Raw genomic sequence first — 13,930 nt, forward strand, 5'->3', positions numbered from 1 at the left:
GTAGCACGGAGGGAGGTTAGCCAACTAATGGAATTGCAGAAAGGTGCAACAAAGAAGGTGCATAAACAATACAGCAAGCTGTCCATACCTGAGGCCTTGGAAACTGCCAAGCAAAGACTCACAGCCTTGGCCAGCCACTTGAGGAGGTACACCAGAGAGATAGAAGGCAGGAGAATAAACCAGCTGTTCTCCACAGAACCAGCAAAGGTGTACTCTCAGTGGCAAGGGAACAATAACAGAACAGCACCACCAAGGCTGGAGACGGAGCAATACTTGAGAAGCATATGGGAGAAGGACGCAACCCATAATGGCAATGCTCAGTGGTTAGTGGATCTCAGGGCAGACCATAGCAACCTCCCTGAACAGGGTCCAGTAACCATCACAGTAGCAGACATCCAAGAAAGGGTCTCCAGTATGAAGAGTTGGAGAGCACCAGGGCCCGACATGGTTCACGCCTACTGGCTGAAGAAGCTGACTGCACTCCACGAGCGTCTGGCAGCACAAATGAACCAGCTGCTAGTTAACGAGAGATACGCAGAATGGCTAACCGAAGGTCGGACAGTCCTGATCCCCAAGGACCCCAAGAAGGGACCGGTCCCATCCAACTACAGACCAATAACCTGCCTCAGTACTACATGGAAGCTCCTGTCAGGCATCATATCGGCTAAGATGAACAGGCACATGGGTCAATACATGAGCGGGGCTAAGAAAGGGATTGGAAAGAATACCAGAGGCGCAAAACACCAGCTACTGGTAGACAGAACAGTCAGCCGAGACTGCAAGACCAGACTGACCAACCTGTGCACAGCCTGGATTAATTACAAGAAGGCCTATGACTCAATGCCCCACAGCTGGATACTGGAATGCCTAGAATTGTACAAGATCAACAGGACCCTAAGAGCCTTCATCAGGAACTCAATGGGGATGTGGCGTACAACACTAGAGGCCAACTCCAAGCCCATAGCACAAGTCACCACCAAGTGTGGGATCTACCAAGGAGATGCTCTGTCCCCACTGCTGTTCTGCATAGGCCTGAACCCCCTCAGTGAGATCATTAACAGGACTGGCTACGGATACCGACTACGGAACGGAGCAGTTGTCAGCCACCTCCTGTACATGGATGACATCAAGCTGTATGCCAAGAGTGAACGAGACATCGATTCACTAATACACACCACCAGGATATACAGCAATGACATCGGGATGTCATTCGGGCTGGAGAAGTGTAGTCGGATGATAACAAAGAGAGGGAAGGTAGTCAGAACTGAGGGGATTGAACTACCAGAAGGCAACATTGCAGACATAGAGGACAGTTACAAGTACCTGGGGATCCCACAGGTGAATGGGAACCATGAAGAGGCCGCTAGGAAAGCTGCAACCACCAAGTACCTGCAGAGGGTCAGGCAAGTCCTGAGGAGTCAGCTGAACGGTAAGAACAAGATCCGGGCCATCAACACCTACGCCCTGCCCGTGATCAGGTACCCTGCTGGTATAATAAGTTGGCCAAAGGAGGCGATAGAAGCCACTGACATAAAGACAAGAAAGCTCCTGAAATACAGACAATTTATCTCTTTGCTCTTAAAGTTAACAAATATGTTTTTATATTTATCAATAAAAAATAAACATTTAGTCTGATTTGATGTTACAATTTAAAAAGTGTTTGTGTTTTTATCTGAAGAATTTGTAAATATCTGGTTTCCACTGTATATTTGATGAATGTCAGCACAAAGAGGGAGAGAGAGGAGAATGAGGACAGAACAGAGATGGAACAAGAGCAGGTGAGACACATATGTTAGCCAAATGGTTGCTTACTAAAAGTATCACCGTATCATAGGTACTCATGTATCTCGTACCTATTGTTTCTTTTTAGGTTTGTTATTTATCATTTATGGCTATAGTGAATAGCCGGCCATTAACAGTAGAGATCCTAAATGATCCAAATTTAGAGCATCCTACACCAAATCATATTCTCATGATGACGTCCAGTCTTATTCTACCTCCTCCTCGTGAATTTGTGAGCATGAACCTGTACTTAAGAAGGAGAAGGCGCCAAGTTCAATTTTTAGCAACTGAATTCTGGACAAGGTGGAAGAAAGGAATACCTTCTAAATCTTCAACAGAGACAAATTCGGCAAAAAGATAAAAGGAGTGCAAAGGTAAATGACATTATTCTTCAAGAGAACAATTCTCCAAGGAACAAGTAGAAACTAGCAAGAGTAACAGAGGTATATCCAAGCACAAATGGAAGACTCTTGTTAAATCCCACTCATACTGAATTTCTGACCATTACTGCCCACTCTCACTGTCCATCTCTGTCACTCCTGTCTGTTCCCCAAACCTACCTCCACCCTCAGACTCATTGATATCCATGGTTTTAATGCGATGTCAGAACTACTGCCACCACCATGCTTCACTGTGGGGACGCTGGTCTCAAGCAAAGAGCAAGTGGGACACGCCCATGTCTTTGAGTTTAACTCAACCAAAAGGACAGATAGTTGCTTTGCTATCAGCATTTATTTAGCGCTGTCAGAAGGCCGTAGAGTATGACAGCCACATGTAAGCAAACCTCTCCTAACCTTCCTGTATTTGGCATGATGCCACCTCAGATTTATTGAAGCCGGTGTTATTAATGATTCTTATTGCTCTTTGTTGGAATATATATATTGGTTGGAAATGCTCTTCATTAAGGACGACATCTGTCACTGGTTTAATATACCTGTCACTGGTTTAATATCATGCAGTTCCTCACTGTGACAACCTGAGTGCAGTATCTCTCTGCTGACTGTGTTTCTATCAGTTTAATAATATCAATGTTCACATGTAGAGCGTCATTATCACACTGATGAACATTAGTGCTGAAATGCTGCAGTGAATGTGTCCTAATGTCATTATTATTGTATGTGGAGAGTTATAGTTACTGACAGTGACTACTGGAGGAAATGGAAATCGCTCCACAGAAACAGTCTGACGAGTCAGTCATAGCCCCAAGCACCAGGTATAACATTTGCTAAACATCCACCTTTGTTGTAGTGTTCGTGTCGCACACAATGAACTAATCCGAGTAGGGAAAAGAGTTATTAGTGACTGATGACATCCCAAAATCTCTGTTATAAAATAAAGGGTGTCCCAGTTTGAATACAAATACAAAACAAAACATTGTAACACACATATGACACACAATAATACTTCAATAATTTCCATGGTCCAATAATTTTATCAGCTGCCTTCTCTAAAGCAAGCCTTTATCTTCACCTTCAGCACCATCAGCATCCAGACTCTGTGGGAGTCTAATCATCAAATAGCTTCACGAATTTGTGTATCCCAATAAATCAGGTTTAGTTTTTCCACACCATCTCTCCTTATTGAATTATTTCACAGATTGTTTCAATAAGTATATAAAAATATTCATGAGAGGAAACATTAAGATGATCATTACATTTGAATGAAAAACACACATTTACTGACAAAAAAGCAAGTTCTACATCACTGATATGCAGTTATTAACAAAGACTACCAAAGAAAAGCCCAAAGCCTTAAACTGAAAAGAAGGTATCTGCTTAATACCTGAAGCATGAAATCATTAACACCAAGTATTACAGACACAAATCAAGGCTGTGACATGTCACTCAGGATATCAACATATTTGAAAATGCTTCAAAAATTGGGCTTGTGAATGATTCCAACAGCTTCATGTGTCTGTTAAACTTAGCTGAAAAACAAAACATTGAACAGGTTTGACAGAAATACAATAATAGAAGCTACAGTAGTTAAAGACAAGCATTTTAGCAATGCGACGGTGGATTATATGGGGGCCAGAAGCCACAGGAAAGATGATCCCTGAACTTCCCAAACTGTAGAATGGATTTGGTCTCCATGGTATCAGCTCCGTTTGCACTGCACAAGCTCCGCCCTCATGGAGGCAGACTTGTCTCAGTGTGCGGGCTTATGTTTCATTTGTCAAGCTTCAATAAACTGCTTCTGGAGGAGGAATAAGTGTGCTCCCTTAAAAGAGCACCACTTATGGTCCATTCATTGTTTTGACACAAACAGAGAAAATGAGCACCGTCACAGCAATTTTAATAGCTTGACTTAATAAAAGCTGCATTAAAAACTTTTGAGCCAATCTATTTTCAGCTTATATGGCTGAAACATTTTCAAATGACGAGCTTCCAACAATGAGTGAAACAGTAAGAGCATGTGGAGAGTTTGGAAAAATCACATTGAGAAAGATAAATCAAAGATTTGGATTCATTTCAATGAGCTCAGACTTGTTGAAAATGCAGGGGAGCTGGTTGTGAACTGAGCTTCAGAGAAACACAACATACTGATATTCACTGTGAAGCTTTGAGTGGAAAAAGACAGAAAAACAACATGTGGATCCTGGAATAATGGGAGCTTCCATCTTTAAAGGACTGAAGAGGAAGAAGTTTACAAGGAATCATTTAGAACAGTTTAAAGCATCAACTGATTGAATCCATGAATCTGAAAACGTGTTTGTGAGTGAAAGAGACAGACATGTACAGACTGAACTATCCCTTCAACACTCAGCACAGGGACACTGAGGAACCAGGAGACAAGACACTAAAGCCAGGATAAAGAGTTTCAGTAAATGTGGTGTTGAAGGTGTGGAGGTGGATCAGAGTGTCAGAGGAGACTCTGTAGAAGGACAGAGTGCCAGCAGGACAGTCCACATACACTGCTACTCTGTTAGAGACAGAGGAGGAGATGCATGTTACTCTCTTATTGTGCCAGACAGATGGAGGACCATCACCAGAGCAGATGAGACTCCAGGACTGATCATTCCATCCAAACAAACAGTCACCACTGCCTCCTTTCCTTCTGATTCTTCCATAACTCACTGATATAAAAACTCTTCCTCTCCATTCGACCTCCCAGTAACAGCGACCAGTCAGACCATCTCTACACAGCAGCTGTTTACAAACATCAAATCTGTCTGGATGATCAGGATATGATTGAACCTCCTCAGCATGTGTCACCTTCCTGTTGTTGTCAGACAGTTTGAGGTTTGTGTGTACTGTGTTTGTGTCGATTGTGAGTTGACAGCAATCTGATGGAGAGAACAAACACAATCCAGCTGCAGTTATTGATCCATCATCTGTTCATTGATTGACACTTTGATGATGACTCCTGACATCAGAGATGTGAATGAGTGATGTGACAGTTTGAAGATGGCTGAATGTGTGCTGCTTTGTTTTCATGAATCACATAAAAACACACTTACACTTCCTCAGACCTGGTCTCAACCATCGGACTCCAGCAGGCTCCACCCTGAAAGGAGGAGGAGGTTTAGACCAGCACAGTCTCTTTCAGCATGCACACATGGACATTACAAGGCTCTCATACACAGACTGTTAGACACTGATAAAGGAGCAGTTCAACATTGCATTTAGGCCAATAAACGCTCTCTTTGGTCACTTCCTTCCTGTCTCTCTATCTTCCACCTGGGTCATCTCTAAATGTATTTATTATTCTTTTTTTTTTCCTTAGTTCCATTATTTTATAGATTATATTGGCTTTTCAAAGCACATTGTGACTTTTGTCTATGAAAAGCAATAAAATACATAAATACATTTCTGCAGGGCTGAACTGTTAACTATACTGAGATATCTACAAATTTTTCCTGGAGAAGCTCTCCCTGTCCCGGTGGTCATACCACGGCGGGCCTCATTTGCCCACCCCACAAAGACAATGGGGCCCTGTCTGGCAAGCATGGTTTGTCAAACTCTCACCCCGGTCTGCATCTGCGTCCGGAAAGCCTCGCCCTGGTCGACAGGGCATGCATACGTGCATACATAATAAATAAAATAAAAGCATGTATGTGGAAATATGTGTATGTATGGATGGATGGATGGATGGATGGATGGGTGTATCCGCATGTCTGCAGGTGTATGTATAACTTGTAAATGTCTTTCTTGTGTAAATGTAAAATTGTCTGTGTTATTTTATAAATACTTACGCTATTGTATATTTCACACACAAGGAGAGATGATAAAATGCCTTTCACTGTTCTTGTAATAGTGACAATAAAGAGCTATTCATACTTGAGAGTGTCCAGTCTCCAGCGTGGATCGTTCAGTCCAGCCGACAGCAGCTTTATTCCTGAGTCTCCTGGATGATTGTAGCTCAGGTCCAGCTCTCTCAGATATGAAGGGTTTAAGGTCAGAGCTGAGGCCAGAGACGTACAGCCTTCCTCTGTGATCAGACAGCCTGACAGACTGCAAAAACACAAAACAACAATTCATCTGTGAACAATAATTGTCTGTTTGTCAGAAAGAATAACATCCATCTTCTTCCGCTTATCTGGGGCTGGGTCGTGGGGGCAGCAGCCTAAGCAGAGAAGCCCAAACCTCCCTCTCCCGGAGGAACACCAAGGCTTTTCCAGGCCAACTGAGAGATATAATGTCTCCAGCGTGTCTTGGGTCTGCCCCGGGGCCTCCTTCCGGTGGGACGTGCCCGGAACACCTCACCAAGGAGGGCGCCCAAAAGGCATCCTTGTCAGATGCTCGAACCATCTCAACTGGCTCCTTTCGATGTGGAGGAGCAGCGGCTCTACTCTGACCTCCCTTCTCCCGTCACTCGTGAACAAAACGCCAAGATACTTAAACTCCCTGACTCGGAGTGGGCACTCCACCCTTTTCCGGCTGAGGACCAATTAGAATAGAGAAGTGACGGTTGTTAGTAGTGTGGGGAGGGGGAGCAGGTTATATTAGGCATACACGATCTGTAATGCTTTAGACCTTTTGATGCTTGCTAGCGTCTACAGCTCTCCTTTTTCGGAAATGTAGAATAAAGATGATTTTTAAGCTCTGACCACTCTTGAGTCTGTTTTTTCTCGGTCCAGTTAAAAGAATAAAAAAATCTGGTATAATAATATGCGCATCCACTGCTGTCCCAGGTTTGAATGGTCGTCAAAATGGAGAGATTTGACAGTTACGAAAAGAAAAGCATGAGAGACAAATGAGGCAAGCGCCGATAACAAGCCAAAAAATAAGCCTCATAAGAAGCTCATACTCCCCGCAGATTTAGATACAGTGTTAACCATGCTCAATGAGATGAGTGCTGAAAAATTAAAGGCCGTCCCCATCTCAAATGACACAGTTTCAAGGCACACATGTGATATTTCATTTGACATTGAAGAACAAGTCATTGACGCGCTGAAGGAAAAACTGCTGGTACAAGTAAAATGCTAACATGAGTCTTTGAGCTCAGAGAAGAAATTCAGATGGTTTTATAGGAGAAAGGCATGCATAAAGTTGCAAGCAAGTTTAATGATGAAGACTTCCTGATGAAGCTAGCCTATTGCATCGATTTTTTGAAAAGCTTAATGACTTGAATCTTCAGTTTCAAGGCAGCTGCAAACATCCAGGCAGACAAAATCAGTGCATTCACTTGAGATGTACAGCAGGCAACTTGATGAAGCAAATGTTGATTCCTTTGAGAATCTGATCAACTTTGCCAAACCCAGTGAGGTGGGAGCTAGCAAAGCGATCCTGTGTTTTAAAGAGCACATCTCTTCCCTGAGAGCATTTTTTCCGAAATTCTTCCCAGACAACAGTGCTCAGTATGCCTGAGGGAGAGATCCATTTAATGCATCTGTACCTGCTGATTTTACTTATGCTGAAGAAGACCAGCTCATTGAGATCAACTTTGACTCCACACTTAGGCTGAGGTTTGCAGCACAAACACTAAGTGAATTCTGGCTTGGTGTGGAGAGGGAGTATCCACACAGGACAGAGAGCTGTGGGCATTCAACTTCTGTTTGCTGCGTCCCATCTATGTGAGGTGGGTTTTTCTGATCTTGCCTCATTGAAAACCAAGTTGAACATTGAACATGACTTTAGAGTGGCAGTATCAAGCCTGCAGCCACGTTTTGAAAAGCTCTGCAGTCAAAAACAGGCTCACTGCAGCCTCCAAGAGTGAAAAGTATTAAGCTCTCACTAAATGTTTTTTTTTCCCCATCTCTGTTCACAAATGTTTTTCTGTTTTTATAAGACTAAGACTAAACTTTATTTTTGCATTTCGGGCAAAGTTCACATCCTGTTTAACTTGTTGCTTTTTTGAATATGTGGTGCAGACTAATGAAGCAGTCTAGTGACATAAGTCCCAAATAGTTGTTTGAAAAGAAACAAAAAGTATAAAAGAGGTCACTTAACAACTTTGTTAAGGTTAGATATTTGTGCAATATTAAAAAATCACATTTTAAATGATTATTTAAAATCCTGACCTGAGAGTTTCAAGTTTACAGTGTGGACTCTCAACTAAAGCAGACAGAAGCTTCACTCCTGAATCCTGCAGGTCGTTGTTACTCAGGTCCAGCTCTCTCAGACTACAGGACTGCAAGGTGAGAACTGCGGACAGAGCTTCACAGCTTCTCTTTGAGAGGTTACAGTAGGTCAGTCTAAGGGAAACAAAAAACAAAAGTGAAAAACGTATCTGTGATCAGTTGAAATCGCCTTGATGGTTAAATAATCACCAGTGATGCAAACAGGCTGGAAGTGATTCACAAGCCAAAAAAACCTTAATGATATCTGATGACTTCAATTAAATACAGACAAAATAACTTCTGGCGATGTTAAGCAGGTGATGAACCTTCAGGTAAGCTACTGAAGAGACAACCAATGAGAGCTGCCTGACCTGCTGGTAAATACATTAGCTGGTCACTTAGGCAACAGGAGCTTGGAATATCTGCATGTAACCAGCTGGCAGCATCAAAGCATCAAAGGAGATATTTCCGAGCTTTTATGGAGATGTCTATATGTTTGTGAGCCAGATTTTACATGTTTTAGTATAGATTTGATTTGGATGAGGAAAAAGGAAAAAGTTGCTATGAATGAATCCATAGATTTGATTCTGAGCTGATAATCAATCCACCATGTCCAGTAGTTGTCTTTGTTCTTACATGAATGGCAGATTATTAAAACTGTCATATTACATATAAAAACAGTGAATGAAACAAACTGGCTCTGCTCTGAACTTTGATAACCACTTTATGAATGAGGACATAAAAGCGAGCGTCAAATGACTGATTGAGGTGCAGCTGGAGGGGAGAAGTCAAAACTAAGAGTTTGTTGAGGAAAACCCGCTAGCGAGCAGGTCAACTTCACAGAGTCTGTTAGCAAGTTTAACTTAACTCTTGTGGAACAAAAAGCCTGGACTTTGTCTCACCTGAGGTTTTACAAAATCAGAGTTTGTAGCTAATACTGCTTTCTGGCCCTGAAAAGGGAAACCTAAAAGGAATGTATGTGTTTGAATTTGCCAGAAACTGAAGAGCATCTGTGATACGGTACTCTCCTGAGAACTGAGGAAACAACTATCTTTCAGTTCAATTTCTTTTGGTAATGTACTGCCTCTTTGGAGCTAAAAGACGCAACTCAAACACATGCGATATCACTGGAAATGCCAGGATGTCCTCTCTTGAGTAAAACAGGAATCGATGGGATAGCTGGAAAAAGACATATACCAAAAACAATTGTCCACTAAAGAGGACATAAATGAGTAGGCTTGTTCTCGGGAGGATATACATTGACTGTATACGTGATGTACCCATAATTGAATTATATCTTCAGCTGAGATTTTATTGAGCTCAGAGGGAGATGAGTAACACTGACAGCCGTGGCTCAGAGGTTAAAACTTGGAGCTTTTCTGCCTGACGATGCACTGGGTTCTCCTAAAAATGTTAAATGCTGCCTTCTGTGCCAAGGACACACTCACAAAAAAATCTCATGTTTCATTTTCTAATAAATAAAAAACATTAAACGATTGTGTGGAAAGGTAATCCAGGTTAGGGTCACCTAGATAAACTGTAAATTAAGTAAATCTAAATTTTTGAGCACACGTTTACTTACAGAGCTTTGTTGGAGGCTTTGACCACTGGCAGCAGCCTCAGAAGAGCCTCCTCTGAAGCAGAGTATTTCTTCAGGTCAAACACATCCAGATCTTTTTCTGATGACAGTAAGATGAAGACCAGAGCTGACCACTGAGCAGAAGAAAATTCATCTGTGGGGAGACTTCTTAATCTCATGTACCACTGAATATCCTCCACTAGAGAACGGTCATTCAGTTCATTCAGACAGTGGAACAGATTGATGCTTTTCTCTGTAGACAGATTCTCACTGAGCTTCTCCTTGATGTACTGGACTGTTTCCTGGTTGGTCTGTGAGCTACTTCCTGTCTGTGTCAGCAGGCCTCGTAGAAGAGTCTGATTGGTCTGCAGTGAAAGACCCAGGAGGAAGCGAAGGAACAAGTCCAGGTGTCCATTTGGACTCTGTAAGGCCTTGTCCACAGCATTCTGGTAGAAGTGAATCTCTGCAGATTCTCTTGTTTCAGATTTCTGGGATGTTGTTTGTTGTTCTTCCAGCAGATTGAGTCCAGAGTTGATGGAGGTCAGATGGACATGAAGAGCAGCCAGAAACTCCTGAACACTCAGATGGATGAAGCAGAACACCTTGTCCTGGTACAGTCCTCTTTCCTCTTTAAAGATCTGTGTGAACACTCCTGAGTACACTGAGGCTGCTCTGATATCGATGCCACACTCTGTCAGGTCTGATTCATAGAAGATCAGGTTTCCTTTCTGCAGCTGATCAAAAGCCAGTTTTCCCAGAGACTCAATCATCTTCCTGTTCTCTGGACTCCAGTGTTGATCTGTCTCAGATCCTCCATCATACTTGCCCTTCTTCACTTTGGCCTGAACCACCAGGAAGTGGATGTACATCTCAGTCAGGGTCTTGGGCAGCTGTCCTCCATCTCCAGCTTTCAGCACATCCTCCAGAACTGTAGCAGTGATCCAGCAGAAGACTGGGATGTGGCACATGATGTGGAGGCTTCGTGATGTCTTGATGTGGGAGATGATCCTGCAGGCCTGCTCCTCATCTCTGAATCTCTTCCTGAAGTACTCCTCCTTCTGTGGGTCAATGAACCCTCTGACCTCTGTCACCATGTCAACACATTCAGGAGGGATCTGATTGGCTGCTGCAGGTCGTGTGGTTATCCAGAGATGAGCAGAGGGAAGCAGTTTCCCCCTGATGAGGTTTATCAGCAGCACATCCACTGAGGTGGACTCTGTAACATCAGTCAGGATCATAGTTTTGTGGAAGTCCAGAGGAAGTCAACACTCATCCAGACCATCAAAGATGAACACAACCTGGAAGTCTTCAAAGCTGCAGATTCCTGCTTCTTTGGTTTCAGTAAAGAAGTGATGAACAAGTTCCACCAAGCTGAACTTTACCTCTTTCAGCACATTCAGCTCTCTGAAAGTTAACGGAAATATGAACTGGATGTCCTGGTTGGCTTTGTCTTCAGCCCAGTCCAGGGTGTATTTCTGTGTTAAGATTGTTTTCCACATGCCAGCCACTCCCTTGGTCAGCACTGTTCTGATTGGTTCATCTCTTCCAGGTGAGCCTTTAAAGATGTCTTCTTGTCTGATTGTTGTTTCTGGTCTGTCTGGTTTCCTGGATGCTGTTTCAATCTGTCTGACCTCATGTTCATCATTGACCTCTGCAGTCCCTCCCTCTGTGATGTAGAGCTCTGTGTAGATCTGATTCAGAAGGGTTGTGTTTCCTGCTTTAGCGATCCCCTCAAACACACACTGGAACTTCTTCTTCAGAGTAGATTTAAGGTTACGTTGACAAACTGCAGGGTTTTCTAAATAAATGTAGAATATCACTTTTAAGTGGAAATAAAGACTTAACTTCTAAAATAATGAATCTTTAAAACATGTTGCTTCATCTCTTGAGACATTAGTAAATGTTTCATGCATCTGGCAGTTTAAATCTTTAGAGGATTCCTCTTACTGCTCTGCAGACTCTCAGCCAGCTCCTCCTGCTTCATTTTCTTCCACTGTGATCTTCACAAATGCCTTTCTGCTGCTCCTCTCCTTATCATCCTCTCTCCGACTCTCAAAGCATTCTGGGTAATCTGGACTCAGAACCTTCTTGATCTTCTTCAGCTGTAAACAGATAAATAAAAGTAATTGTTGTACATGTAGAGACCATAAATATGGAGTCCAGGTGTGTTTGATGCTGCAGGGCAGACTGACCACTGGGAACCTCTTCTAGATGCTTCTAGTGTGTAGTTTATCCCGTCAGTATAATTTAATATGTATACACACACACACACACACACACATACACATATATATATATATATATATATATATATACACATATATGTATATGTAAAGTTTTAACATATTTTTGAACATGTAGAAACTTAAAATACCTGTTTGATTAACACAGAAATAACAGTGAACAGCACCTCTAGATTCAGAGCACACGTGTGTTACTGACATATTAAAAGTCTGCTGATTATTTAATATTTATTTCAGTACAGTTATTTGTCAACTTCTCAGATTACTCCAGAGTAAATTAATGAACACATTAGTCCAGTATTTACTGCAGTTTGTCCTAATTTCTCATTGAAGCCCGTTTTTATATTAACAGGACTTTTATTTTCTGTTATTTTTCTGCTTTTTAGCTTAAATGCTTGAAAATACCTATTTTAAAACGACTTTTTTTCACCCTTGTTTTTAAGAGCTGTGACAGGTGTGTAAATATTAATCACAGTGACAGTAAAAGAGGTAAAGGCTATAAAACATAAATAAAATAAATAATAAAATAGAAAAAATAGAAATAAAATAAAGTAAAAATAAATAAAACATAACAAAAACACTGCAGCTGTGCTGTTGCGTCATCACGTACGCTGCGTCCTCTGTGGACTCTGAGTGAACTCACAAAGTACGTTAGCCAGGAAAACATTGCACACTGGCTTTAATGGAGAGAACGGAAATAAAAACACACACACTTTGTTGTGTGAAGAAATCCAACATGAGTTGAACAAACAGTAAATTTCCTAAAGACAAACTGTTAAAGGAGGAAACTTACAGTTTCTTCACACACACCAACAACAAGCTCCACTCTACACTAAAGACGGACATACAGGTGAGCTGCTTCCAGGAAGGAGGCGGGACTTCATCTGAAGCAGGACAGGTGGGTAGGGGGGGAGGAGGCATATTTTCACAATAAGAGCACGTTGTCTTTGAATGAATGTAGCGTCACACTGATGGTTTGTGAATGTGATTTTGTCGGAAACCATCAGTAACGTGGTCTCATTTCACCAGGTTTCAGATTCAGGCATTATTAAAATGAATATATTTATCAACAAAATGATTAAAGTGTTTATCATTTGTACAGGACTGTAATGGAGCATAAATAAAGTTTTTACAGCTGAAAGAAACATTTAGAGGATTTTAAAAGTTTCTTCAGCTGTTTTCTCCTCCCACCTTTTCAACAGACTCAAGGTAATCACACATTTCTATCACAGCTGTTTCACAGACAGATGTAGGACGCCCTGATCTCCTGTGAAAGCAGCTCTGAATGAAACAGACAGTCAGATTCATTATAGAGAGAGCAGGAACATCAGGAGAGGACACGTCAACAGTTTGGTCCATTCACAGAAGAAAAGACCAGAGAAAGGCCTGGACGTCCACAGAAGACACGTGTGGATGATCCAGGATCCTTTCATGGTAAAGAAAAAGCCTTCATCACAACATCAGTCAGGTGAGGAAGACTCTCCAGGAGGAAGACAATCATTACCCAAGTCTTTTATAAAGAGAAGAGTTGTTAGGAGAGGTTCAGGAACGTAATCAGAGCAGCTCTGAGCTACAACTGTGACCTCAGTGAGGAGGTTTGCTCCACCATGTTGGAGGTGTAATGCTTTCTTTCTAAAGCTGTTATTGGCCTATTAAACACCAGGAAGTGAATCAGTCGTAGTATTTTAGTGTCTGTGCACCTCCTCGCTCTTTCATGCATCTCCTCCTTACATTTCTTGTTCACAGGTTGGTTTCTGGCTGCCCAAAGCACATCCACCATAAACAGAGGGAACCACTGTGTTCCTGTAATCTGTCCAGCTGCCT

The 13,930-nt window shown here is 42.1% G+C and overlaps 1 protein-coding gene and 1 long non-coding RNA gene across 2 annotated transcripts; both read right to left on the minus strand.

Moving 5' to 3' along the window:
- Positions 1 to 6,605: 6,605 nt before the first annotated feature.
- On the minus strand, positions 6,606 to 10,177 carry LOC112844602 (ribonuclease inhibitor-like). The gene is made up of 2 exons (XM_025904227.1): positions 9,867 to 10,177; positions 6,606 to 8,419 (listed from the first exon to the last, which is right to left on the minus strand). Exons 1-2 carry the CDS (start codon positions 10,040 to 10,042, stop codon positions 8,233 to 8,235), a joined length of 363 nt encoding a protein of 120 aa, XP_025760012.1. The 5' UTR covers positions 10,043 to 10,177; the 3' UTR covers positions 6,606 to 8,232.
- A 1,320-nt stretch (positions 10,178 to 11,497) lies between these two features.
- Positions 11,498 to 12,939, minus strand: LOC106097332 (uncharacterized). Its single transcript, XR_001223601.3, has 3 exons — positions 12,900 to 12,939; positions 11,811 to 11,965; positions 11,498 to 11,661 (listed from the first exon to the last, which is right to left on the minus strand). It is a non-coding gene; the product is annotated as an uncharacterized LOC106097332 (long non-coding RNA).
- Between the last annotated feature and the right edge of the window lie 991 nt (positions 12,940 to 13,930).

Source organism: Oreochromis niloticus, unplaced genomic scaffold, assembly GCF_001858045.2.
Source record: "Oreochromis niloticus isolate F11D_XX unplaced genomic scaffold, O_niloticus_UMD_NMBU tig00000409_pilon, whole genome shotgun sequence".
In the NCBI taxonomy this organism is placed as follows: domain Eukaryota; kingdom Metazoa; phylum Chordata; class Actinopteri; order Cichliformes; family Cichlidae; genus Oreochromis; species Oreochromis niloticus.